General features: G+C 43.2%; 1 protein-coding gene across 2 annotated transcripts in view; it reads right to left on the bottom strand.

Moving 5' to 3' along the window:
* GABRA2 (gamma-aminobutyric acid type A receptor subunit alpha2) overlaps positions 1 to 26,898 on the bottom strand; it is a 263,278-nt gene extending 236,380 nt beyond the window's left edge. Inside the window, exons 1-3 of one of the 2 annotated variants that reach the window (XM_063920978.1) lie at positions 26,818 to 26,898; positions 25,983 to 26,089; positions 23,489 to 23,604 (exon numbers count right to left, since the gene is read on the bottom strand). In XM_063920978.1, coding sequence (XP_063777048.1) covers positions 23,489 to 23,604; positions 25,983 to 26,089; positions 26,818 to 26,847 — 253 coding nt within the window. In that variant the 5' untranslated portion in view covers positions 26,848 to 26,898. Of the gene's footprint in view, positions 1 to 23,488; positions 23,605 to 25,982; positions 26,090 to 26,482; positions 26,563 to 26,817 lie in introns of those variants that run through there. The other variant, XM_063920979.1, reaches the window with a different exon arrangement.
* Positions 26,899 to 27,105: the final 207 nt, after the last annotated feature.

Raw genomic sequence — 27,105 nt, 5'->3', positions numbered from 1 at the left:
TGTTTGTGTCGGCCACTAGGGTCGCTTATCTTACTCACACAGCTACCTCATTGCGCCTCTTTTTTTCTTTGCGTCATGTGCTGTTTGGGGAGGGTTTTTTGGAAGGGACATCCTGCGTGACACTGCAGTGACACTCCTAGATGGGCCCGGTGTTTGTGTCGGCCACTAGGGTCGCTTATCTTACTCACACAGCTACCTCATTGCGCCTCTTTTTTTCTTTGCGTCATGTGCTGTTTGGGGAGGGTTTTTTGGAAGGGACATCCTGCGTGACACTGCAGTGCCACTCCTAGATGGGCCCGGTGTTTGTGTCGGCCACTAGGGTCGCTTATCTTACTCACACAGCTACCTCATTGCGCCTCTTTTTTTCTTTGCGTCATGTGCTGTTTGGGGAGGGTTTTTTGGAAGGGACATCCTGCGTGACACTGCAGTGACACTCCTAGATGGGCCCGGTGTTTGTGTCGGCCACTAGGGTCGCTTATCTTACTCACACAGCTACCTCATTGCGCCTCTTTTTTTCTTTGCGTCATGTGCTGTTTGGGGAGGGTTTTTTGGAAGGGACATCCTGCGTGACACTGCAGTGACACTCCTAGATGGGCCCGGTGTTTGTGTCGGCCACTAGGGTCGCTTATCTTACTCACACAGCTACCTCATTGCGCCTCTTTTTTTCTTTGTGTCATGTGCTGTTTGGGGAGGGTTTTTTGGAAGGGACATCCTGCGTGACACTGCAGTGACACTCCTAGATGGGCCCGGTGTTTGTGTCGGCCACTAGGGTCGCTTAGCTTAGTCATCCAGCGACCTAGGTGCAAATTTTAGGACTAAAAATAATATTGTGAGGTGTGAGGTATTCAGAATAGACTGAAAATGAGTGTAAATTATGGTTTTTGAGGTTAATAATACTTTGGGATCAAAATGACCCCCAAATTCTATGATTTAAGCTGTTTTTTAGTGTTTTTTGAAAAAAACACCCGAATCCAAAACACACCCGAATCCGACAAAAAAAATTCGGTGAGGTTTTGCCAAAACGCGGTCGAACCCAAAACACGGCCGCGGAACCGAACCAAAAACCAAAACACAAAACCCGAAAAATTTCCGGCGCTCATCTCTAATTTTCAGGTGTTACATGCACCTGCCACTGGTGGGTAATGCAGTGTAAGAGTATTTTCAGGCGTTACATGCATCTCCCACTGGTGGGTAATGCAGTGTAAGGGTATTTTCAGGTGTTGCAGGCACCTGCCACTGGTGGGTAATGCAGTGGGTATTTTCAGTGGAGGAAAGGGTTAGAACTTCTGAGGAGCCGTGCATGACCCCATCATAACATAGCCACAACCCTGTCCCGCCTGCAGAACTTGGAAAGTTGAGAGGTAATGTACTGTAGGTGGTGGGCTTTTCCTTTAAAAAATATTTTGTTCTCTTTGCTTGGTTATATATTTGTTTGTGGTCTCAATAATGTCGTTCCCTCTGTCATATTTTTTTCCCTATCCATGCTTTGTTTGTATTGTAAAAAAAAAAAAAAAAAGATATAGCTGTTATTATTATACTGCTTGTATGTAGAAACATAGCCGTTATTTACAAAGTGTCAGATGTGCAGTAAACCATGTCAAGCATCAAGACATTTGCTTTCAACACCTAACTTTTGTTTGGCATATATATTACACATAATGCGCTTAGTGTTTGCTGTTTTTGTGCTGATCAGTGTAAAGTGTAGTTACATGCAGGTTGTGACTGCTGTTTTGCTGTATGAAACCAAATTGAATTATTAAACACTATTTGATATAGTGCTGACTTTTGAACTTTATTTTAAATCATATTGTTGATAATGCTAAAAGACACGATGCAGCAGGGGCACCACTTAAGGTAACGATTCCCTACAGTGTATACCAGTAAGAGGAATTTATCATCTACTCCGTTTGTCGGCAGGGTTTGTTATTTATAGACGTAGACGCAATACTTCTGTCTCCCGATACAAAAACGACAAATGAAAGCATTAAAAGGTGTCGGGATGAGTTAACGAGGACATTCAATCAGTGGAAATGCCTTGCCACTGACAATGTTATATGTCACTATGGGGGTAATTCAGAGTTGATCGCAGCAGTAAATTTGTTAGCAGTTGGTCAAAACCATGGTGGTCATTCCAAGTTGATCGCTCACTAGCAGTTTTTAGCAGCCGTGCAAACGCTAAGACGCCGCCCTCTGGGAGTGTATTTTAGCTTGGCAGAAGTGTAAACGAAAGGATCACAGAGCAGCAACAAATAAAAAATGTGCAGTTTCAGAGTAGCTCCAGACCTATTCCTAGCTTGTGATCTCTTCAGACTGTTCAGTTCCAGATTTGAAGTCACAAACACGCCCTGCGTTCGGCCAACCACGCCTGCGTTTTTCCTGGCACGCCTGCATTTTTTCAAACACTCCCTGAAAACGGTCAGTTGACACCCAACCCAAATCTAACTCTCTCTGCACATGTTATATCTGCCTCCCCTGCAGTGCACATGGTTTTGCCCAACTGCTAACAAATTTGCTGCTGCGATCAACTCTGAATTAGGCCCTATGGGGGTGATTCCGAGTTGATCGCTCGCTAGCAGTTTTTAGCAGACGTGCAAACGCTATGCCGCCGCCCACTGGAAGTGTATTTTAGCTTAGCAGAAGTGCGAACGGTTGTATCGCAGCGCGCCTGCAAAAAAAAATTGTGTCGTTTCAGAGTAGATCAAAACCTACTCAGCTACGCCTGCATTTTCCCTGGCACGCCTGCGTTTTTCAAAACACTCCCTGAAAACGGTCAGTTGCCACCCAGAAACGCCCACTTCATGTCAATCACTCTGCGGCCAGCAATACGACTGAAATGCATTGCTAGACCCTGTGCAAAAACTGCATCGTTCGTTGTGCCCGTACGGCGCGCATGTGCATTGCGCCGTATACGCATGCACAGAATTGCCATTTTTTAGCCTGAGCGCTGCGCTGCGAACAAATGCAGCTAGCGATCAACTCGGAATGACCCCCAATATGTGACCATTTTGCTTGGGTGTAGTATGGTATGCCGGCGGCCGGGCTCCCAGCGACCAGCATACCGGTGCCGGGAGCCCGACCGCCGGCATACCGACAGAGTGGCGAGCGCAAATGAGCCCCTGGCACGGTGGCGCGCACGCTATTTTATTCTCCCTCCAGGGGGGTCGTGGACCCCCACGAGGGAGAAAAAGTGTTGGTATATCGGCTGTCGGTATGTCGGCGCTGGTATACAGTCAGCATACTGAAGACCACCCATTTTGCTTTGTAGTGCATCGTCAGCAGGACTAAAATATTATTTTGACCTAAATACTGTCTTTGTCACACACATGAAATACTGTACAATGTAGGTGAACAATAATCTGCATATCAAGTATTCAAACACTTGTATACTGTAGCGTACAGCATCTATAGTTTATTTTAGAATTGCAGTCAGGACCCTAGGTCCATGCATATTGCATAATGGAGAAAAATAAGAATTTACTTACCGATAATTCTATTTCTCATAGTCCGTAGTGGATGCTGGGGACTCCGAAAGGACCATGGGGAATAGCGGCTCCGCAGGAGACTGGGCACAAAGTAAAAGCTTTAGGACTAGCTGGTGTGCACTGGCTCCTCCCCCTATGACCCTCCTCCAAGCCTCAGTTAGGATACTGTGCCCGGACGAGCGTACACAATAAGGAAGGATTTTGAATCCCGGGTAAGACTCATACCAGCCACACCAATCACACCGTACAACTTGTGATCTGAACCCAGTTAACAGCATGATAACAGAAGGAGCCTCTGAAAAGATGGCTCACAACAACAATAACCCGATTTTTGTAACAATAACTATGTACAAGTAATGCAGACAATCCGCACTTGGGATGGGCGCCCAGCATCCACTACGGACTATGAGAAATAGAATTATCGGTAAGTAAATTCTTATTTTCTCTAACGTCCGAATGGATGCTGGGGACTCCGAAAGGACCATGGGGATTATACCAAAGCCCCCAAACGGGCGGGAGAGTGCGGATGACTCTGCAGCACCGAATGAGAGAACTCCAGGTCCTCCTCAGCCAGGGTATCAAATTTGTAGAATTTAGCAAACGTGTTTGCCCCTGACCAAGTAGCTGCTCGGCAAAGTTGTAAAGCCAAGACCCCTCGGGCAGCCGCCCAAGATGAGCCCACTTTCCGTGTGGAATGGGCTTTTACAGATTTTGGCTGTGGCAGGCCTGCCACAGAATGTGCAAGCTGAATTGTACTACAAATCCAACGAGCAATCGTCTGCTTAGAAGCAGGAGCACCCAGCTTGCTGGGTGCATACAGGATAAACAGCGAATCAGATTTTCTGACTCCAGCCGTCCTGGAAACATATATTTTCAGGGCCCTGACTACGTCCAGCAACTTGGAATCCTCCAAGTCCCTAGTAGCCGCAGGCACCACAATAGGCTGGTTTAAGTGAAATGCTGAAAACACCTTAGGAAGAAATTGAGGACGAGTCCTCAATTCTGCCCTGTCCGTATGAAAAATTAGGTAAGGGCTTTTATAGGATAAAGCCGCCAATTCTGAGACACGCCTGGCTGAAGCCAGGGCTAACAGCATTACCACTTTCCATGTGAGATATTTTAAGTCCACAGTGGTGAGTGGTTCAAACCAATGTGATTTTAGGAATCCCAAAACTACATTGAGATCCCAAGGTGCCACTGGAGGCACAAAAGGAGGCTGTATTTGCAGTACTCCCTTGACAAACGTCTGAACTTCAGGAACAGAAGCCAGTTCTTTTTGGAAGAATATTGACAGGGCCGAAATTTGAACCTTAATGGACCCTAATTTGAGGCCCATAGACAGTCCTGTTTGCAGGGAATGCAGGAAACGACCCAGTTGAAATTCCTCTGTAGGGGCCTTCCTGGCCTCGCACCACGCAACATATTTACGCCAAATACGGTGATAATGTTGTATGGTTACATTCTTCCTGGCTTTGATCAGGGTAGGGATGACTTCATCCGGAATGCCTTTTTCCTTCAGGATCCGGCGTTCAACCGCCATGCCGTCAAACGCAGCCGCGGTAAGTCTTGGAACAGACATGGTCCCTGCTGGAGCAGGTCCTTTCTTAGAGGTAGAGGCCACGGGTCTTCCGTGAGCATCTCTTGAATTTCCGGGTACCAAGTCCTTCTTGGCCAATCCGGAGCCACGAGTATAGTCTTTACTCCTCTCCTTCTTATGATTCTCAGTACTTTTGGTATGAGAGGAAGAGGAGGGAACACATACACTGACTGGTACATCCACGGTGTTACCAGAGCGTCCACAGCTATTGCCTGAGGGTCCCTTGACCTGGCGCAATATCTGTCCAGTTTTTTGTTGAGGCGGGACGCCATCATGTCCACCTTTGGTTTTTCCCAACGGTTCACAATCATGTGGAAGACTTCTGGGTTAAGTCCCCACTCCCCCGGGTGAAGATCGTGTCTGCTGAGGAAGTCTGCTTCCCAGTTGTCCACTCCCGGAATGAACACTGCTGACAGTGCTATCACATGATTCTCCGCCCAGCGAAGAATCCTTGCCACTTCCATCATTGCCCTCCTGCTTCTTGTGCCGCCCTGTCTGTTTACGTGGGCGACTGCCGTGATGTTGTCCGACTGGATAAACACCGGCTGACCCTGAAGCAGAGGTCTTGCCTGACTTAGGGCATTGTAAATGGCCCTTAGTTCCAGGATATTTATGTGAAGTGACGTTTCCATGCTTGACCACAAGCCCTGGAAATTTCTTCCCTGTGTGACTGCTCCCCAGCCTCTCAGGCTGGCATCCGTGGTCACCAGGACCCAATCCTGAATGCCGAATCTGCGGCCCTCTAGGAGATGAGCACTCTGTAACCACCACAGGAGAGACACCCTTGTCCTTGGAGACAGGGTTATCCGCTGATGCATTTGAAGATGCGATCCGGACCATTTGTCCAGCAGATCCCACTGAAAAGTTCTTGCGTGGAATCTGCCAAATGGAATCGCTTCGTAAGAAGCCACCATCTTTCCCAGGACCCTTGTGCATTGATGTACTGACACTTGGCCTGGTCTTAGGAGGTTCCTGACTAGGTCGGTTAACTCCTGGGCTTTCTCCTCCGGGAGAAACACCTTTTTCTGTACTGTGTCCAGAATCATCCCTAGGAACAGCAGACGCGTCGTCGGAATCAGCTGCGATTTTGGAATATTTAGAATCCATCCGTGCTGTCGTAGTACTACTTGAGATAGTGCTACTCCGACCTCTAACTGTTCTCTGGACCTTGCCCTTATCAGGAGATCGTCCAAGTAAGGGATAATTAAGACGCCTTTTCTTCGAAGAAGAATCATCATTTCGGCCATTACCTTGGTAAAGACCCGGGGTGCCGTGGACAATCCAAACGGCAGCGTCTGAAACTGATAGTGACAGTTCTGTACCACAAACCAGAGGTACCCTTGGTGAGAAGGGCAAATTGGGACATGGAGGTAAGCATCCTTGATGTCCAGAGACACCATATAGTCCCCTTCTTCCAGGTTCGCAATCACTACTCTGAGTGACTCCATCTTGAACTTGAACCTTTTTATGTAAGTGTTCAAGGATTTCAGATTTAAAATGGGTCTCACCGAGCCGTCCGGCTTCGGTACCACAAACAGCGTGGAATAATACCCCTTTCCCTGTTGTAGGAGGGGTACCTTGATTATCACCTGCTGGGAATACAGCTTGTGAATGGCTTCCAATACCGCCTCCCTGTCGGGGGGAGACGTTGGTAAAGCAGACTTCAGGAACCGGCGAGGGGGAGACGTCTCGAATTCCAATTTGTACCCCTGAGATACTACCTGCAGGATCCAGGGGTCCACTTGCGAGTGTGCCCACTGCGCGCTGAAATTCTTGAGACGGGCCCCCACCTTGCCTGAGTCCGCTTGTAAGGCCCCAGCGTCATGCTGAGGACTTGGCAGAAGCGGGGGAGGGCTTCTGTTCGTGGGAAGAGGCTGTTTGCTGCAGTCTTTTTCCCCTTCCTCTGCCCCGGGGCAGATATGAGTGGCCTTTTGCCCGCTTGCCCTTATGGGGACGAAAGGACTGAGCCTGAAAAGACGGTATCTTTTTCTGCTGCGAGGTGACTTGGGGTAAAAAGGTGGATTTTCCAGCCGTTGCCGTGGCCACCAGGTCCGATAGACCGACCCCAAATAACTCCTCCCCTTTATACGGCAATACTTCCATATGCCGTTTGGAATCCGCATCCTCTGACCACTGTCGCGTCCATAATCCTCTTCTGGCAGAAATGGACATCGCACTTACTCTTGATGCCAGAGTGCAAATATCCCTCTGTGCATCTCGCATATATAGAAATGCATCCTTTAAATGCTCTATAGTCAATAATATATTGTCCCTGTCCAGGGTATCAATATTTTCAGTCAGGGAATCCGACCAAGCCACCCCAGCACTGCACATCCAGGCTGAGGCGATTGCTGGTCGCAGTATAATACCAGTATGTGTGTATATACTTTTAAGGATATTTTCCAGCTTCCTATCAGCTGGTTCCTTGAGGGCGGCCGTATCAGGGGACGGTAACGCCACTTGTTTTGATAAGCGTGTGAGCGCCTTATCTACGCTAGGGGGTGTTTCCCAACGCGCCCTAACCTCTGGTGGAAAAGGGTATAATGCCAATAATTTTTTAGAAATTAGCAGTTTTTTATCGGGGGAAACCCACGCTTCATCACACACCTCATTTAATTCATCTGATTCAGGAAAAACTACGGGTAGTTTTTTCACACCCCACATAATACCCTTTTTTGTGGTACTAGTAGTATCAGAAATGTTCAAAACCTCCTTCATTGCCGTGATCATGTAACGTGTGGCCCTACTGGAAAATACGTTTGTTTCCTCACCGTCGACAATGGAGTCAGTGTCCGTGTCAGTGTCTGTATCGACCTGAGGTAACGGGCGTTTTATAGCCCCTGACGGTGTTTGAGACGCCTGTACAGGTATCAACTGATTTGCCAGCTGTCTCATGTCGTCAACAGTCTTTTGTAAAGTGCCGACACTATCACGTAATTCTTTCCATAAGACCATCCAGTCGGGTGTCGACTCCCTAGGGGGTGACATCACTAACACAGGCAATTGCTCCGCCTCCACACCATTTTCCTCCTCATACATGTCGACACAGCGTACCGACACACAGCACACACACAGGGAATGCTCTGATAGAGGACAGGACCCCACTAGCCCTTTGGGGAGACAGAGGGAGAGTTTGCCAGCACACACCAGAGCGCTATATATATACACAGGGATAACCTTATATAAGTGTTTTTCCCTAATATAGCTGCAGTATATATTAATATGCCAATTTAGTGCCCCCCCTCTCTTGTTTTACCCTGTTTCTGTTGTGCAGGACTGCAGGGGAGAGTCAGGGAGCCTTCCTCCAACGGAGCTGTGAGGAAAAAATGGCGCTTGTGTGCTGAGGAGATAGGCTCCGCCCCTTTTTCGGCGGTCTTTCTCCCGCTTTTTTGTGGAAAACTGGCAGGGGTTAAATACATCCATATAGCCCAGGAGCTATATGTGATGTATTTTTAGCCATTTAAGGTATTTTCATTGCGTCCCAGGGCGCCCCCCCCAGCGCCCTGCACCCTCAGTGACCGGAGTGTGAAGTGTGCTGAGAGCAATGGCGCACAGCTGCGGTGCTGTGCGCTACCTTATTGAAGACAGGACGTCTTCTGACGCCGATTTTCTGGACCTCTTCACTCTTCTGGCTCTGTAAGGGGGCCGGCGGCGCGGCTCCGGGACCCATCCATGGCTGGGCCTGTGATCGTCCCTCTGGAGCTAATGTCCAGTAGCCTAAGAAGCCCAATCCACTCTGCACGCAGGTGAGTTCGCTTCTTCTCCCCTTAGTCCCTCGATGCAGTGAGCCTGTTGCCAGCAGGTCTCACTGAAAATAAAAAAACCTATTTAAACTTTTACTCTAAGCAGCTCAGGAGAGCCACCTAGATTGCACCCTTCTCGTTCGGGCACAAAATCTTAACTGAGGCTTGGAGGAGGGTCATATGGGGAGGAGCCAGTGCACACCAGCTAGTCCTAAAGCTTTTACTTTGTGCCCAGTCTCCTGCGGAGCCGCTATTCCCCATGGTCCTTTCGGAGTCCCCAGCATCCACTAGGACGTTAGAGAAAGTGGGATTCCATACTATTTAGAGATTCGTTATTTCCTGTAGGAGTGCTGCGGCCTCAGCTATACTGATCCCAGAACTCACATAAAACACACTTCAAAGAAGCTTGCTTCCAAAATGGTGGCGTTCATGTTGTAAAAATAAACACAATAATTGACTATGATGTCTCCTGGCCCCACCATTTGAGGTATGGTATGGTGTCAGGGTAATTTGAAATACCCCAATGTCCTCACACAGGGTGGTCTTACTGGCTTCAAATGCTGCATTATGCACTGTTGGTCACTAAACTAACCATTTATGACATATGGGAGGAGTGTTCTAGGCAATGTAAGCTAAAGAGGGACTTTACCCATTTCACTTGGTGCTGGCAGTACTCGACAGGGAACTATAGCTTTGCTCTGCGGCTCATATCAGCAGGGGCGTTTTATCAGAGGAGGGGGCCCGTGTGCAGACTCAAGGTGGGTCCCCACCTCTTCACAGCGCAGCAGACTCTGGCGTTGTGCTACAGTCTAATGCACAGATCTCCTGAAACATGTTCAATCCCTTCTGCGCCTGCGCACTGGCAGACATTTAGCCTGTGATTTTTTTTTGTACCCTGGCTGCAGCTCCAACACGGAACTCCAGAAAGGTAAGTAATAAAACATGGGTGCAGTGAGTACAGTGTGGGCCCCCCTGCATCCAGGGGTCCGTGTGCACTGCACCCATTATAGAAACACCAATGCCTATCAGCCTCCTTTGGTGTAGGGTGTGGGGGAAGTTATGTATACTAGAGGTAATACTATTAACCTTGTACTTAATTTCCAAAATTGCTGCAGAGTAACAAGCTTACCTAAATAAATAATTGGAAAAAATACAGTTCAAAAATACGCCAAAATACTTGCTGACCCATAAACTATGCACACTGATGCCCTCATAATGTATTTAACAAAGTGTAATCCAAAACATTCATTGATGAATCCCATAATAATCTCTTGGATCCAAAGTAGTCCTATTGGATACAGTTTGTTTTTAAATAAATTATGGGTATATTCAATTAAAGTCAGATCCATTCCGACATGACCGATTCAATGATCAGCTAAATGCGACTGTTGGATTTGTCCGTTCCGGTATCCCGTCCTGCTGCTGCTGCCAGTGCCGGCCATGGAGCGCTGCGGGAGAGAGGATAGAGCCTGGCAGGGTGGATGCCCAGTGCCGGCCAGGGAGCGATGCAGGAGAGAGGACGGAGCCTGGCCGGGGGGGACGTCCTGCTATAGAGGTACCTGTGCCCTGCTGCCCCTATAACCCGCCGCCCCACTCCTCCATCTCATCTCCTCAATCCGACTGTTGAATTTGGCCCGGTTTCCGACAGAAGCACCCGAATCGGCAGCTATTTAAAAGTCGAAATGCCCGACTTGTCGGAAAAAATGGGGTATATTGAATAGGTTGGAACCACTTCCGACCTAAAAAAGTAAAAAACTGACATCTTTCCATCAAGACGGCAGTTTCTACTGTAATTGAATATACCCCTAAATCTTTTATTTTTCTTTCTTGTCAATAGGTCTATCTAGATGTACTCATAGTTACAAATAAAGCAAGAAATTCCAATTATAAAAAAACCTATTCACAACTGATCACCTTTCACTGGGGCTCAGTGAGTCTTAGACGTGAGTCTGTTATAAAGACCCCTCTCTGACCTCTCATTGGTTGCTTTCTTTCAACCCATCAGATACATGAGATGTGGTGGGAATTAGCAATTATTTTTTAAGAATATATAGTATATTAGGAGTAAATGATTCCATTTTACCAAATGACTAAGCATAATAACATACTATACATACGGTATATGCAATGCTTTGGCAGTAAAAGGATCCCTTGGTTTTTTTGTTTCCTCTCCTGCTCTTCACTACGTATACCGTGATAACCATCAAATAGTGGTAATTACTGATGCTTTTCATTCTCTGTGTGCTCTAATTGTTAAATAAAAAGATTGCCTTAAGAATAAACCTTTTGATCACTGTGCGTGTGGGTACCTTTAGGGTTTATCTGGACAACAATTCATTTTCTTCATTAATGAAATACAATATGAATAAAATATATGGGGTAAAAATGCCAAGCTAATGGTCAGATTATCACTATGGTGTCCAGAAAGTTCTGTCCAAATAGAGAGCCATAATACACAGTATAAGCAGGTACTGTAATATCGGGTGGTCTTCAGGTTGCTGACTGTCGGGATCCCGGCGCACAGTATACCGGCGCCGGAATCCCGACAGCCGGCATACCGACAGCCGGCATACCGACAGTTTTTCTCCCTCGTGGGGGTCCACGACCCCCCTGGAGGGAGAATAAATAGCGTGGCGCGTGTAGCGCGCCACCGTGCCCACAGCGTGGCGAGCGCAGCGTGGTGAGCGCAGTGAGCCCGCAAGGGGCTCATTTGCGCTCGCCACGCTGTCGGTATGCCGGCAGTCGGGCTTCCGGCGCCGGTATGCTGGTCGCCGGGAGCCCGGCCGGCGGCATACCATACCACACCCGTAATATCAAGTGGTGTGTTTGCCTGCCAACTCCAACTCCTATATATACCTGCTGTCTATGTTCATAGGGTACGCAGTCAGGATCCTGGCAGCTGGTATGCCGACTGTCAGAATACCAACAGCGGAATCCGGCAGTCAGATGCAGTGGCACACGCAGGGGGGGTTCTGAGTACCCAGAAATACCCCCTGATCAGCAGAATATCTTTTCTCAGAGACGTAGACAGCTATGTAATGCATATATTTTGTTTGTATGTACAGAAGCCTATGTGTGTGGTGAGTTATGTATGTATGTATGTATGTATGTATGTGTGTGCAATGCATGTGTGTGTGTGTGTGTGTGTGTGTGTGTGTGTGTGTGTTATATAGTGTGTGAGTTATACATTGATATATATATATATATATATATATATATTTATATATTGATATGGTGATATATATAAGTGTGACATATATATATATATATATATTTATTTTTTTTTAAATTACAAATAAAAATACAAATTTCTAAAATGAGAAAAATAGTTTAATATATTTAAGTAAAATGCTTATTTCAAATTTCCTCTGACATATCAATAGTTTATGAGGACAGCTGGCATTATATTTACTGCCACTGCCCTTGGGAGAAAGCAATAACTAGCCTCCCCATGCAAAGCTTTGCTGGAGTACCTCAGCGATGGCTATTGTCAGCTGTAGTGCTTTATAAATAGGGTGATGCGCTGTACCTATTGAAACATAAATATATATATATATATATATATATATATAGGTAGCGGTTATGGTTCGGCACTCACTAGTAAGGGTATCTTTACTTGCTGCGGTGCCCTCCGTAGATCAAAGGCAAGATCCAATATAGAAAAGAGGAAATCAGCGGCACTCTGCAGACTTGTAGTAAGATAAAAAGTCTTTAATCCGGTCCTACGCCGTTTCGGGGACTGCGCCCCGTCTTCAGGGACAAATCATACACAAGTACATTTCACACAAAATACACTTATATACCCACCCAAGTAGGTACTCAGTACCAGGATTAGACTCACCTGTCCCTCGCCGCCGCCGGCGTCCCGTCCGTCAGAACGAGCGCACTCGTCCCGGAGCGATGACGTCAGTAGGCTGCGCTGTGCTATCAGCTAAACAATGCAATTCCCGGCATCACTGTGATGCCGGGAATTGCATTGTTTAGCTGATACAACGATTAAAAAACACGGTGCTATGTGTTTATTTGTTTTGTCAAGTGTGATCAGTGTCATATTCTCTTGTGATGTTAAGCCCTGAGCACAGCGTGCAGGACTAACCCTTGGGTTGTTTTGATTACAGTGGTTACCTAGTAACGCTGACCTCACTTTTCCGGATTGGCTCCCTGCCCGGCGCAGCCTACTGACGTCATCGCTCCGGGACAAGTGCGCTCGTTCTGACGGACGGGACGCCGGCGGCGGCGAGGGATAGGTGAGTCTAATCCTGGTACTGAGTACCTACTTGGGTGGGTATATAAGTGTATTCTGTGTGAAATGTACTTGTGTATGATTTGTCCCTGAAGACGGGGCGCAGTCCCCGAAACGGCGTAGGACCGGATTAAAGACTTTTTTTTATCTTACTACAAGTCTGCAGAGTGCCGCTGATTTCCTCTTTTCTATATATATATATATATATATATATATATATATATGTATACGGAAAGCCCCCCCTAATAAATCCTGCGTTTGCCCCTGAGATGCCTAAAGGTTAAGTACCGGGGCTGGAATTAGGCACTAGGAGGGTTAGGCTTCGGATACGGTGAGGGGATGGTTAGGGTTAGGCTGCAGGGAGGGGACAGTTAGGGTTAGGTTGCGGGGAAGGGATGGTTAGGGGTAGGCTGCGGGGAGGGGATGGTTAGGGCCAGGCTGTGGGGAGGGGATGGTTAGGGTCAGGCTGCAGGATGGGTGGGTTAGGGTTAAAATACTTACCGCAATCTGTCAGGATGCCACCGTTGGTATTCTGACTGTGGGGATCCTGATTGCTGTGATTTCATACCCAACCCTTCCATAGGATCTGCAGCTTGTTAGGGAGATAAATTGATTTCTGTCCTGCACCATTTCACTAAAAATATACTCTCACTGGGCCTGATGCTCTACGGAAATCAGCCACCTGTACGTGCATGGCAGTAACTGCACATATTCCCCCATACTCAGAGCTGTACCTATTTTTCTGAAGTACCCTCCCCCTTTCTGTACCTTTAGTTTGATGCTCATCATCAGGGCGCACTAGCTTGCACCATCTTATAGTATTCTGTCCAACTCTGCATAGACTGCAGATGCATTGCCATGCCTTCACTGAGCTTTGTCTATGTGAGATTGCCCCATTACAGCCCTGTAATGTCCCTTCAATCACTAGTAGATTTGTATGAAATGCATACAACTCATATGCATTCCTGAGTAGGCTTGGTGTCAGAGTATGTACAGTGCAAAAACATGCAAGACTGGCACTGCAAACAGGTGTACATTCAAATCAGCATCAGGTCCACTGCATTACTTCTGAAGCACAGACCCACATAGTGACGCATGCAAGACCAGTAGCTGTATCTCTTGTGCTTTATTCATTGATCCTGCATATATTATATGGTCAAGTGACATTTTTATGACCACCACCTACATTTGACGTTGGCAGCGTGTAACACAAGAAGCACGTCACGTGTCGTGCGCTGGCTTGGTGGGTATATAAGGTGTGTGATACGCCGTCTGCACACATATCACTCATTACTGTCATGGGTAAAAGGGGTTAATCCGAGTTGCAAAAGGGATGATTATCGGCTTTCGGGACAAGGGTGGCAGTATTTCTGAAATAGCGCAGTTTGTGAACTGTTCGCATGCTGCTGTGGTGAAGGTGTATCGTGACTGGACAAATGGCACCATTGCGAATAACTGACGTGGAAACTGTGGAGCACCACGTGCCATTGACGTGAGAGGTGAACATCAGCTATGAAGGTGCGTGAGCGCCGACTGGCACGCTACAATGGAGCAGCTCACCGTCAAAATGAACCTGGGGGCGGCTACCAGACGTGTGTCTAAAACAACAGTTCAGCCGGTCTAGCTGCTGTCCGTGCTGCACACGGCGGTTACTCTGGCTGTCAGCTGGTGGTCATAATAATGTGACTCGACCGTGTATATGAATTTGTAGACAAGTATTTTAGCAAGACTTCCGTTTTCATACAGAAGAGTGAGAACTAAACTTTCTGCATTTGAGGGACTTTTTTTACTTTATTCAAACCTAATGAGCATTTTGCTAATTTTTATGTGTACAAAAAAATTAGACGTAAGTATGTCTGCCATAAACCTATAAACATATGCTACTAACAGTTTGTGGATGCATTTTACAGTACATCTGATTTTACAGTACATCTGATTTTACAGTACATCTGATTTTTTTTTATTTATTTTTTTCATTTTGTATTTAAGCCTGGCATCAGCCTCTCAATGCCCAGAAATAATCAGTGGCCAGGCTCCACATTGCAATACTCTTGTCAGAATTTCTAATTCAGCAGATGTTTTCTTTCTTTATGACCAATATTAAACTTCATAGGTTTCATAGGAAAATGTATCTTGCTTATCTCCATCTAAAATCCCTGAAGAGAACTACACAGTTCTATTTAGCAGAAATATGGCTACATTACTTGGGCTTTTGAAATACTGGTAATGTTAGACATGTTAGCTATGCATTACCAGATACACTAATGACACAATTTCCACATACAGTACATTGCTTTATTTGTGTTACAAAAAGTAACACAGACACAATGGGAAAATTATTCCAAACTGTAATATACACTATTTTCCCTTAGCAGTAAGGACCACATAAATGGTAATAAGGTATTCAGCTCCTTCAAACTTCCAGTTTCATTCCCAGATAATAAAATTATATTGGCAAAGCACAAGACATTGTAGGTGAAATAATGATAAGGTGCAGCAGAGAAGTGGAGTAGCAGGAAAGTAGTGCAGTAGGGAGTACTGTTTTGCAGCAGGAAAGAAGTGTAGCAGGAAGCTGTGAAGCGGCAAAGTAGTGGAGCAGGGAAATAGTGTACCGGGGAAGTTTTGCAGCAGGGAAGTAGTGTAGCATGGAAATAGTGTGCCAGGGAAGCATTGCAGCAGGTAAATAGTGCAGCAGGGAAGTAGTGTAGCAGGGAAATAGGGTAGCAGGGAAGTAGTGTAGCAGTGAAATAGTGTAGCAGGGAAATAGCGTGCCAGGGAAGTGGCGTAGCAGGGAAATAGTGTAGCAGGGAAACAGTGTAGCAGGGAAGTAGTGTAGCAGGGAAATAGTGCAGCGGGGTAGTAGTGTAGCAAGGTAGTAGTGATGCACTTCCCCAACTTCTTCAAATAAAGCTAATGTGCATCTGTAAAACTTTACTATATAAAGTAAATGCTGAATTTCTGTTTACTGTAAAAACAGGACTTTATTATTGAAGAATTAATGTGTTTTAAATATGCTACTTAGAAATAACTGGCTCTAAAGTATGCTGGCATATATTATCAAAGTTTACAGGAAGTTTTAATAATTCACATGTAGGTATTACTAATCTAAGAAATTATTTATGATTGAGATGCTACCAACAATTATGCTGCATATGCTGTAGGAATGAAAGCATTACGGCCTAATATTTCTATGGATAATTACTGAAAAATGGCTGCAACAGATATAGTAATGGTTTCTCTTAGAAATTCTAGGTGAGGTGAGGTAATGAAAATATCAATAAGCAGTAATGTATCAATTAAAGCAGTACTTTATCATACAGCAGCACCACCAGTGTTGTAACCTCATTCTTGTTATCCCATCATTTCATATTATCCTACTGTCCTGGAATGTCCTGGAAACTCCAGAGAGAGTAAATCAATCCACAGATGAAAAAGACAGATAAGGGGAGGGGGGAAAGGAGGGACAGCGATGAGGGGGTGTTGGGGTACAGAGATGGGAAGTTGGGAGAAGACACATGCCTGAGCTTGGGACTGAACCCCCTGAGTGCAATACCCCGTATGTCACACTAGCCCCATGGAATCACCTACAAACTCTTCCTCCCACCCAAGACAGCAGAGTGAAAGGGAGATGGAGGAGGGATGAGAAGGATGAGAGAGATGAAAAAGGCACAGGGGAAATATAAGGCTGGGGAGACAATGGGAAGCATGAGTCTGAAAAGACACAGTAGGGCATGAGGCTGGAGAGACACAGGGGGGCATGAGGCTGGCGAGACAGAGGGGGGACATGAGGCTGGAGAGACAGAGGGGGGACATGAGGGTGGAGAGACATAGGGTGACATGAGGCTGGAGAGACACAGGGGGGCATGAATCTGGAAAGACAGAGGGGGACATGAGGCTGGGGAGACACTGGTGGGCATGAGGCTGGAGAGGCACAGGGGGGCATGAGGCTGGAGAAACATGGGGGTAATGAGGTTGGAAAGACACAGGGGGGCATGATGCTGGAGAAAAACAAGGGAGCATGAATCTGGAGAGACACAGGGGTTCATGTATCTGGAAAGACACAGGGGGGCATGAGGCTCGAGAGACACAGGGAGGGGACTTGAGAATGTTGAGAACATTGGGGGATGTTGATAGAGAGACACAAAGTGGTTGAGGCTATATGGTGGCAACACTAGTTAGCAATCCAGCAAATTACGGGTCAAGCTAGGGTTATGGTTCCCAGGTCAACTCTTTAATAAGGGACACGTGAATTATACAGATTCTGTTGCTGGCTGACTACTAGTCCATTTCACCTGATTTTTTTTTTCATTATTACATTTATATTGAGTACATTTCACCTGGTTTTAATGTCACAGAACCTGCACAATTCATATGTGTTCCTTATTAAAGGAATGATCTGGAAACCCTAGGATTGGGTCTCATGGAGCGTGACTCCGACACTACAGTATGAGTAGCCTATATAAAGCAAACACAAGACAAAGCCTGGCTATTATGTACATATACATCTATATCTATATCTTCTTTCACACAGAGGCTCATCTGTGCTTATAATTGACATGCTCTGATAAGAGCATGACCCCAATTTAACTATTGGAACGTCACCTAATTAGAAATAGAAAACTGCCTGTGGCCAGCAAAGCTTTAAATAACAACTTCAGTGATGATAAATTGTTAATTGCTTATCTGCCTCTGTTCAAATCTAAAAATGGATTCATAAGCACAAGCAAAGAATGTCTTTATTAAAATGTTACCATCTGTGATAGCTAAGAACTCTATTGCTATGGAAACCACTGACAACAGTGGTTGCCTCATAGTTATTATCACATATACATGTTATACATTTAATTAAACATAAATATATCTGTGATGGTTTGTGCTATATTGCTGGGTATCTCAGGTGTTATAAGGTGACAAGACTTATGCATACAAATATTGCCATTAGGTATGTCAGCCTTAAATCTAGAACTGTTTTTAAGACGTTTATATGATTTTAACTAGCACAGGAACATAAAATACATTTTGTAATACCAATTTGGATTTTTTCTTTACGTTTATATAATTCTCCTATGTGCCACCAGTGCATAACAACTATAACGTCTGTTTTAAGCTATTTTGTTTGTCACTGTGAGTAATAGCCCAGCACTCGTGGCTGAATAACAGTCTTGTGGCTCTAGGAAGAATAATTCAAACTCAGCTAATAAAAGTGTTTTGTTTTTTTTCTCATATGGGAAGACAGATCATATGGAGCAGATTATTAATGGAGGTTGTGGTAGCAGTTACATTAACTTAGCAAAATGTTTAGATATTGTAACCTACACCTAAAGAAGAACAAAATAGAGATTTACATTTTTTTTCTAAAGATCTGTTGTAGCACAGACAAGATAAGACAAATCTAGATCTGATATTTTTTTAGTTGTAATGTACATTTCCCCACAATAAAGTGTCATCTCCACGCAAAAGCACTGCCTTTTGTAGGCTGAACCATTATTCATGAGACCAAAGCCTATCAATTGCCGTGCAAATAGCGGCATCACTGAGGCCTGAGGGACAATTATATTTGTAATTGATTAAATGGTTTGTCAACCTTCAGATGACTTAGATTTACTGATATGCTAAAAACATTACTTTATCTTTCTGACTCCCTTCTCTGCTTTTTATTCATGTTGATGTAATTTGCTGCAGAGGAAAATGTAGGATTTCTAGAGGGGGGGTTTCCAAATGCTTGGTTTTAGAGCAAGTTTTGCCAGTCCATGAAGAGGGTATAATTATCATTTAACAAGCTATATAGTCTACCTCATACAAAGTGCAGTGTATTTAATATTCTATATAATAAAAGCTAACGCTGCTCCTCACATCTATGGGGGGAATTAGAACACTAGATGACACCCAAAAGAGCTGATGCCATTGGACATGAACAACATCTCTGTTCCATCCCTTATACTACATGTTATGGCTGCACCTCTACGTAAATCATATTATAAATAACTGCAATTGTGGTCATGATTCAAGCTTTTGGCCAGGTCAGAAAAGAGGAAAGGGTTTCCGGGCAACTGGAACCCCTCACCTCACACCCACCCCCTGCGTTTGCTTATGTACAGACAAGGCTGGTTATTCTTATTGCCCATGGAAATGATAGTATGATAACATAGTACAGAAGAAGACTATATTATAATCAATGTATTTAGTAAATTGCAGGAATACATGTACATAACTAAAGAGCTGGAAGAATCAAACATTATTTCAGAGATTTTCCTCTGTATCGCCATGATCTTTGTTAAATATGTTTCCCCATGCTCCATGATTTGATAAACAAATTAGAAATACGGTGAAAAACTATTGATGTCCATAAGGATTAGTGCTCTGTGATAAGAATGCTGCACAATTTCTTACCTTATGTAGGGGTTGCCGTATCATACAGTGGAGAAGTGAACCAGTGGAGAAATTGCCCATCACTTCCTTGATGCAAGCTATCTGTCTGAAATAACCAGGATCTCTGCACGAGCTCACCTCTTAGTAACCCACAAATCTGCCTACACGCCCACTACACGTACTCCCAATACTTATCCTTCCACAAATGGAAATTTGGCTAACATGCTTATGACTCTGAATTACTTTCAGTTGGCCAAAGTTGTGTATACTTGGGTATACTATACTTGAGCGTACTCTGTTTTTCTGTTCCGTAATACTTTTGATTATGATACATGTCTAATTAATAAATGTTTCCACATATGTTCCTGAACTTCCTTTCAAGTGCCAATTGCAGAGGTGGAGCTGCAGCGCTATCCAAAATTCAAATAGGGGTAGCCACCCCGAAGGCCACCTCAAACACTGACAAATATCGCCATCCGGGACTCACTGGCAGTAGGGGTGGCACCCCTATCTGAATTTTGGATTGTACTGCAGCCCCACCTCTTCAACTGCCAATGACAAGAAAATCCATGAACAAAGCATTTTGTGCCTAATGGAATGGGTCACGTCGGAGGGTATCACAGCATTCTAAATTTGTTCCCAGGGTGATACCATAGGAGGAAAAAAGGATGATACTACAAACCTTTTGTATGTTAAAGTACATTATTTATTTCTCTAGCAAAAGTTACAATAATTCCGATTATCCTATATAATGAAAGGCGAACGCTGCTCCTCACCTCTATGGGGGGAATTCAAGTGTTTTGCGCACCCGTGGCCACTAGATAGCGCCCGATGGAGCAATTCAAGTGTATCTTTATTTGTGCGCGCACATCCACCGGTGCTGACATTACTGTTGTTCCATCATTTTGAAGGGCTGGTAACTAGTTGGCAATAAAATCCCATGGCTAAGCAAGCAAAAGAATGTGAATCTTAGCAATGAAGGTAAATTATCTAGAATATCAGTAAAAATTGTGTGAATCATAATAGTCAATAAAATGCATACTGCAATGCAGTAAAATGTGCATTATTATTGCAGCACATCCTATTAACATAAAACATCTGAACAATTACTGTAGATTACAGTTAAAAAGACAGCAATATCTCTGTATTTACCAAGTATAATGTAGTAAATTGCATCTTATACTATGATTTGAGTAAGCTGTTGTACAAATACTGTACGCTAGATTGAGCTCAACAGTTCATATCTCCCAACAGACATGATTATGGTATAACAACATGTATGGTCTGAACCAATGGATTTGTCTAGGGCCATACCAGAAATCTATGCTTTGGCTAAAGTGCAGAATCTGCATGGTCAACATTAATTAGCTATTGGTTATCATGACATGGAACGATGATCAACATCTATGGATGTTGAACGTATCATAAACATGGTGTTCATAGGATAGAAGTATATGTGCCTGCGAGGCGTAAGTGGCAATGTACATGAAGGAGAAAGAGATGAGATGTGTGGAAGGAGGAAAGAGAAAATGTATCTACAAAACAATGTACCAGACTCCATAACATAAAAAGCAGTTTAAACGTATATAAATCAAAACAAACAATAGAAGGAATTAAATGTGGACCTGTCCTACTGTAGATTAATCATTTAGAGTTGGTTATATAACAAAAGCAGCCAATGTTTAATTTAGCCAATATGTTTGCAGATACTCTATATAGAATTACATATAGCTGTTTTACTATTATTATTTTTACTACTATTATTATTATTACAATTATTATACTTACTATTAGAATTATGTGTGCTTTTAAATTTGTATCCCCTTTATGTTACTGGATGTGCCTTGCTAAAGCCAGTAACACAGCGCTACTCATGGACTGTTATAGAAATAGCTTTATATGTATTATGTTGGTTGATGACTGCAAACTACACACAGTATGTGTGCAAGTCATTCCTATGATCTGGTTTTTCGGCAATTGACTTGTTTGTTAAACCATGTATGTGGCTAAGCTGGACACAATGCTGTTATCTAGGGAACTACCCTGGAACTGCCTGTGTGGGAACAGCTAATAGCTAACAGTACAGCTTTTGACTGCAGTTGTGAATTAATTCCAAGCACATAACCTTTACTTAATTCACTTTTTATATACGTGTAGTTTTCTATCATTTATACTTGTAAAATTGATTTGCACAGTTTCAAATTTTATTTTACATTTTTAAATATTATAACCAAATGATCTATTGCCATACAGGATTTTTAGTCTGCATATCGGTGACATTTGTTTAATCTGATAAATTGTTTTAATTAAATAAATTCATGTACTTAACAGATGTATACTGAATTATTGCATTAGCAATGTGATTAGTTGTAAGATTAACACAGCAATAATATTTTTTACAGATCTGTTAAAAATGGTTGTGCGCATTCAGCTGCCAAACTCTACCACATGGTGAAACACGTCATGCTAATAAAATGATAGTATATATAAATTTTAATTAAATAGAAATAACTATAAACGATATAAAGTCCTTTACATATTAGTCTCAAATGACTAAATGACTATAGCATTAAAAGTTTCATATTTCTCCCTTTCACACAGTAAAGGTGAAATGAAGTGCTAATAAGCAATTTTATATTTTTGAATAAACATTCCATAAATTTTTTAGTTCTCTATTGTTAGTATCAAGATTGGAAACGGATTACACTGGTACCAGTAAAGGTAAATTTGGCAGAATACTATAAAGCAAGGTAGTTCTATTCAGGATTTGTCATTATTAAATAATGTTTTATTTTGATAAAAACATATACATTCTGCATCTTATTCAGCTGTTATTGCAAATTCTGATATACTGTAACATTTTAAAATTCTTAATAAAATTCTTAAAAACATCGATCCCCCTACACCTCTCCCTAGTAGTATATTTACAACACAACCTTCCTGATAAAACATTTGCTGCTCTGCAATTCTAAAAAAAAAAAAAAATCAAAAGAATAAGAATCTATGTTCATTCAGATACAACAAATTCCAGACTGTATCTTCCAAATATTGACAACAAACCTTTCTTACAATAAAAATCACAGGCTTAACAAATAAAGAATAATGAGGTCTCATGGCAAAGGATCTTTATTGATCCCATGTGCAGGATGCCCTATAGTAATAAAAGTGTAACAGAACACATGTCACGTGTTATTAAAGGAATTACGCAGCTAAGCAAAAAAGGTAAAATCACCATCTAAAATATTAGTCTGCAATAAAAACATGTTTCAAAAAATAAAATGTTCAATAAACATTTAAATGCATTTTAAATATGAAATTTAACAAGTTAGCCAATCACTGCAGTGTTCCAATAGTAGTAAATACTGTAGTTACAGTAGAATACAGAAAAGTATACAGTGCTGCAGTATAATAGTACAGCCCCAGAATGCAGCCGTTATAATAAAGCACACGTACTGTATTCAGGCATGGTATGGCAACTGCAGATATCAGATGGAAAAAAAGATGATTGCAGTAAATGTAATTTTTTTTCATACTGTTTTGTAATAATTTTACATATAATCAGGTTATTTTTTATATTTTACTGAATTCACTATAAAGTTACCATTTACACATTTCCAATTTCAGATTTTACAACCTTATGTTGCTACAAGTAACACAAGCTAAATTTGCAACAGAGACAGGCAACTGTGGTCCTCTAGCTGATCTGGGACTACTTGTCCCAGAATATCCTTTCATGCAGCCTGTAGCATGCCAAGGGGTCTATGTGCTAAACCTTGAAGAGAGATAAAGTAGACAGAGATAACGTACTAGCCAATCAGCCACTAACTGTCATGCTACATGCTGTGTTCTAAAAATGACAGTTAGGAGCTGACTGGCTGGTACTTTTTCCTCTATTCACTTTATCTCTATCCATGCATAGTACATAGGAGTCTTAGACTTGTAGTACCACAACAGTAGGTCCATCAACATTTTAACAATTTTACTTTTTCCTGTGTACACTTCTCCACTTACAATGAATGCACATACTGTACATTTGCAATCATAGAAGCATTACCTCCTAATCCAGGCCTGAGTCGATTATCATATCCATCCAGAAGTCTGTCTAAAATTCTTGTGAATATGGTAATATTATTTTTTGCATCATCATCCAAGGGGTCTGCTAGCACTTGCCTGGACAAAAAACAATATACGTATTTTAAGTTTTACCAACATCACTATAAAATGTCCATTGTTTGTAAGCAATATGTACAGTTAAAAGGAGGCTTTAGAACTAGTGTGAGATTCCTGCAAAATCTTCATGGCAGAAAACCGCCATGAAGACTAAACTCTGAAAAACAATGCACATTTAGTGCAACGAAAACTATATATATAGCCAATATTACACTCTCTAATCACAAAATGATAGGTCATTTTAGACTTAAGGTCATGAACATAAATAATACTTTATTATTTCTTAATAGCCATGTGACTCCAAATGATGCATGCAGTAGACTATTATTGAACAATATTAGATATATATTGCTAAAATGATATACTTTGCTTATCATAATGTATAATATAATGAATAATGTATATTATAACGATATACAATAAACTGGAACTTTATAGAGATTGCATTTTTAAACAAATATTATAGACAAGTGAGTTAGTTCATACAGATCAGGGCACTTCTTGCTATAAGTACTCAATATCATTAGATAAATTAGCAAAGTATACACGCAGACTGAAGATAATCATTCTGAGTATTATATTTACAATAGTTAAAGCCACAACTGTCCTATAGAAAAAGGTATATGTGCTAAACTAAGTTTAGCAGTGTAGTTGTACATTTTACCGTATACCATACGCATGTATCCCTGGTAATTGTAATTTATATATTTAAGGCTATTTTAGAAAGTTAGGGAACTTAGAGTAACACAGTAATAGTATTCCTTCCTCTGTGTAAAAACTTATGAAGATTCTTCTACTCTGTACTTATAATTGCTTCAATTTATACTGCAGAAATGATTTTAAACACATGCACTTCCACTGCCATTAGTACACCAAACAATAAAAATACTTTTCAAAATTGGCTACAAAACAACTACCAGTAAAATATATAAAGAGAATTAGCAGAAACAAAAAGAATCCCTTTCTTGTGTGCAGAATAACAATAATTGCGAAGTGGATTTTATGTTTTCACATGTGCTGGATATTTAAGGGACGTTATTTAAATAGGCACAATTGATCAAGCCACATGAAGCAGTAGTTAACTTAGCCAGTTTGCTAAATAGACGTGTGGAACATCACGATAAATACAAGTTGTAAAAGGAAAAGAACACTTGGTATGTATTTATGCTGCCATTATAAAACAAGAAAACAATGAGAATAACTTGTCTCATAAAGCAACCACTGTTTTATTGTGCGAAAGCCTGGCACTGTACACTAGCTCCACCTAGAGTTTACTGGGGGTCTACATTTCCAGTGACAAGAATATTTCCAACAAATACTCTAGTAGCCTCATCTTAACTGCCCGTATCCACATCCACTTTTTCCCTTTCGAGCAATATATGCAAAAATGTATTTATGATATGCAAATGAGCAAAATAACAGTCTTTAGCGTTGACCTACTCGTGAGTACTTTTTGAGCATATGAAGAACCTACAATTTGGGCTAATGTTTGGTACACTTATTTGAGGAGTGAGTATACTTCAGACAGATCAGTACTGACTGTTCTCAACAGATGACAGCTATAAGGCCATGCATACCAGTGACGTGTGGTGGGGTGAGGCAGGTGAGGCAGAGCCTTTCCTGTCATACTTACGTTTAAACCAGAGTTTTGACTGAATAAAATATATGAAAAATACTGATAATTTGTTTGAAATATCTTCTGTGCATTATTGTAATATTGTTTATAGCCCAAACTCTGGAGTAAAAAGTCTATGGCAGGTTAGGAAGTGCCTCACCTGTGTATCCTTTCCACACATCTCTAATCCAAACTCACCAGATTTTCAGGCGTTTATAATGCTGCACCTGTGTATAATGCCCAAATGTACCCTTTGGCTCATATATTGCATGTAAATCTGGCTCTGGGGTTAGCCAGTGCCTCCTGAGCCATTTAGCTCACCGCACGTCCCTGATGCATACACTCACCATGACTGTATTTTCCATGATTTAAATTAAATGTGACTTTACAAAGCATTAAGCTCCAATTATCACTTTATTGCTAAATGCCATAGTAAGCTATGTGCTAATGAAAACACCATGCAAAAAAAAAACCAACATCACGCTAGCACTACAGGACAGTTCCGGTAACTAATCCAGTATTTAGGTGCAAGCTGGGCTAAGTGAAAATGCGTATTGTCACTGGCACATGTGCACAGTAGTTTTGCTGGTTCCCCATCACCAGGTATAGTTACCACCATCTGAAACTTTCCAGCACTTGTTAAATTGCGCAGGCAACGCAGTCCCCATTGCAGAAAAAAGGGTTATCACTGCTTCATACAGTAAGTAGACCCCTAAGTGATGTGAAAGATCCTAGAGGATACAAAATGGTAATATTGGCTCACCTGGACAAGTCCCATATCATCAGGGTGAGGAACAGCACTAGTTTCCACCTGCAGGATGGTAGCTTGCTCCCCATGCTGGCACTTGGGTTGGAACGTATACCCAAAACCTGAGACAGAGAGAGACAGTATTACAGGTGAGACCTTACAGGGGGTCAGTGAGTACTAAGATAACGAGCAGCTCCCAGTGCAGGGTCCATGGGCATTGGCACAAAGTCCGCAGGGACTGTACTGAGCCTAGGCTGTTGTCTGCTACACAACCATGTGCTGTTATAGTAACAGCTCCTCACTAATCACTGAGCCCCTGCTTTGCACATGTCCTGCTAACACCACAGACTGGTACCAGAGACAAGTGAGGCTGGATACATATAGCAGCACCAGGGATGGATACTATGTAGAGCAGATAATATCCGGGCTTCTGGAGGAGCTGGGGATCAGACAGCCATAAGTTGTGGAGCATCCTCCAGGCTGGGCATGGAAGACATTGGGATGCTGTGTTGTACCTGGAAGTGATGATGCAGCGAGGTAGCCGGGATGCAGAGGAATGATGGAGCGGGGGAGCAGGGTTGCAGAAGAGGATGCCGGGGCTGCAGCAAGTGCAGAAAGGCTGCAGTAGCCGCCGCTGAGATCCTGGCTGCTGCTGCTGCTGCTGCTGCTGCTGCTGCTGATGAGTGGAGGAGGGTCTCCGGCGGCGGGGGCGAAGGGGAGGAGGGCAGCGGCGGGGACGCGCCCCAGCAGCAGCAAAGTGTGTATGGGTAATATATACTACGGGAAAGAAGTGCATGCGCTACGCACGGTGCTCGGTCTCCCAGCCAGCTCCCTGTGTATGTGCTATTACCGAGACTGATCGCGTCCTCTCCTCTCGCATCCTCAGTATCTGCTTCTCATGCGGTTGGGAGCGGGAGGGGGGCGCCTGCGCGGTCTTAGAACCCTGCAGCTGCATGCTTACACTGACTGTGTGTGACTCCTCCAGACAGTGTCATGGTGCCAGCCCGTCATTGCACGCAGGCAGAGATGGCACATACATGTACGTCCCTGTGGCTGTTCTCCACTATTCCCCAGAATACGTTTCCTTTGTATCTCCCCAGCTCTATGTTCTGTTCTCAGCCCACAGTAGGACACCTTG

This window comes from Pseudophryne corroboree, chromosome 1 (genome assembly GCF_028390025.1).
Source record: "Pseudophryne corroboree isolate aPseCor3 chromosome 1, aPseCor3.hap2, whole genome shotgun sequence".
Classification (NCBI taxonomy): Eukaryota; Metazoa; Chordata; class Amphibia; order Anura; family Myobatrachidae; genus Pseudophryne; species Pseudophryne corroboree.
Note: the sequence above shows the minus strand (reverse complement) of the source record. Positions and strands in the feature narration are given on the sequence as shown.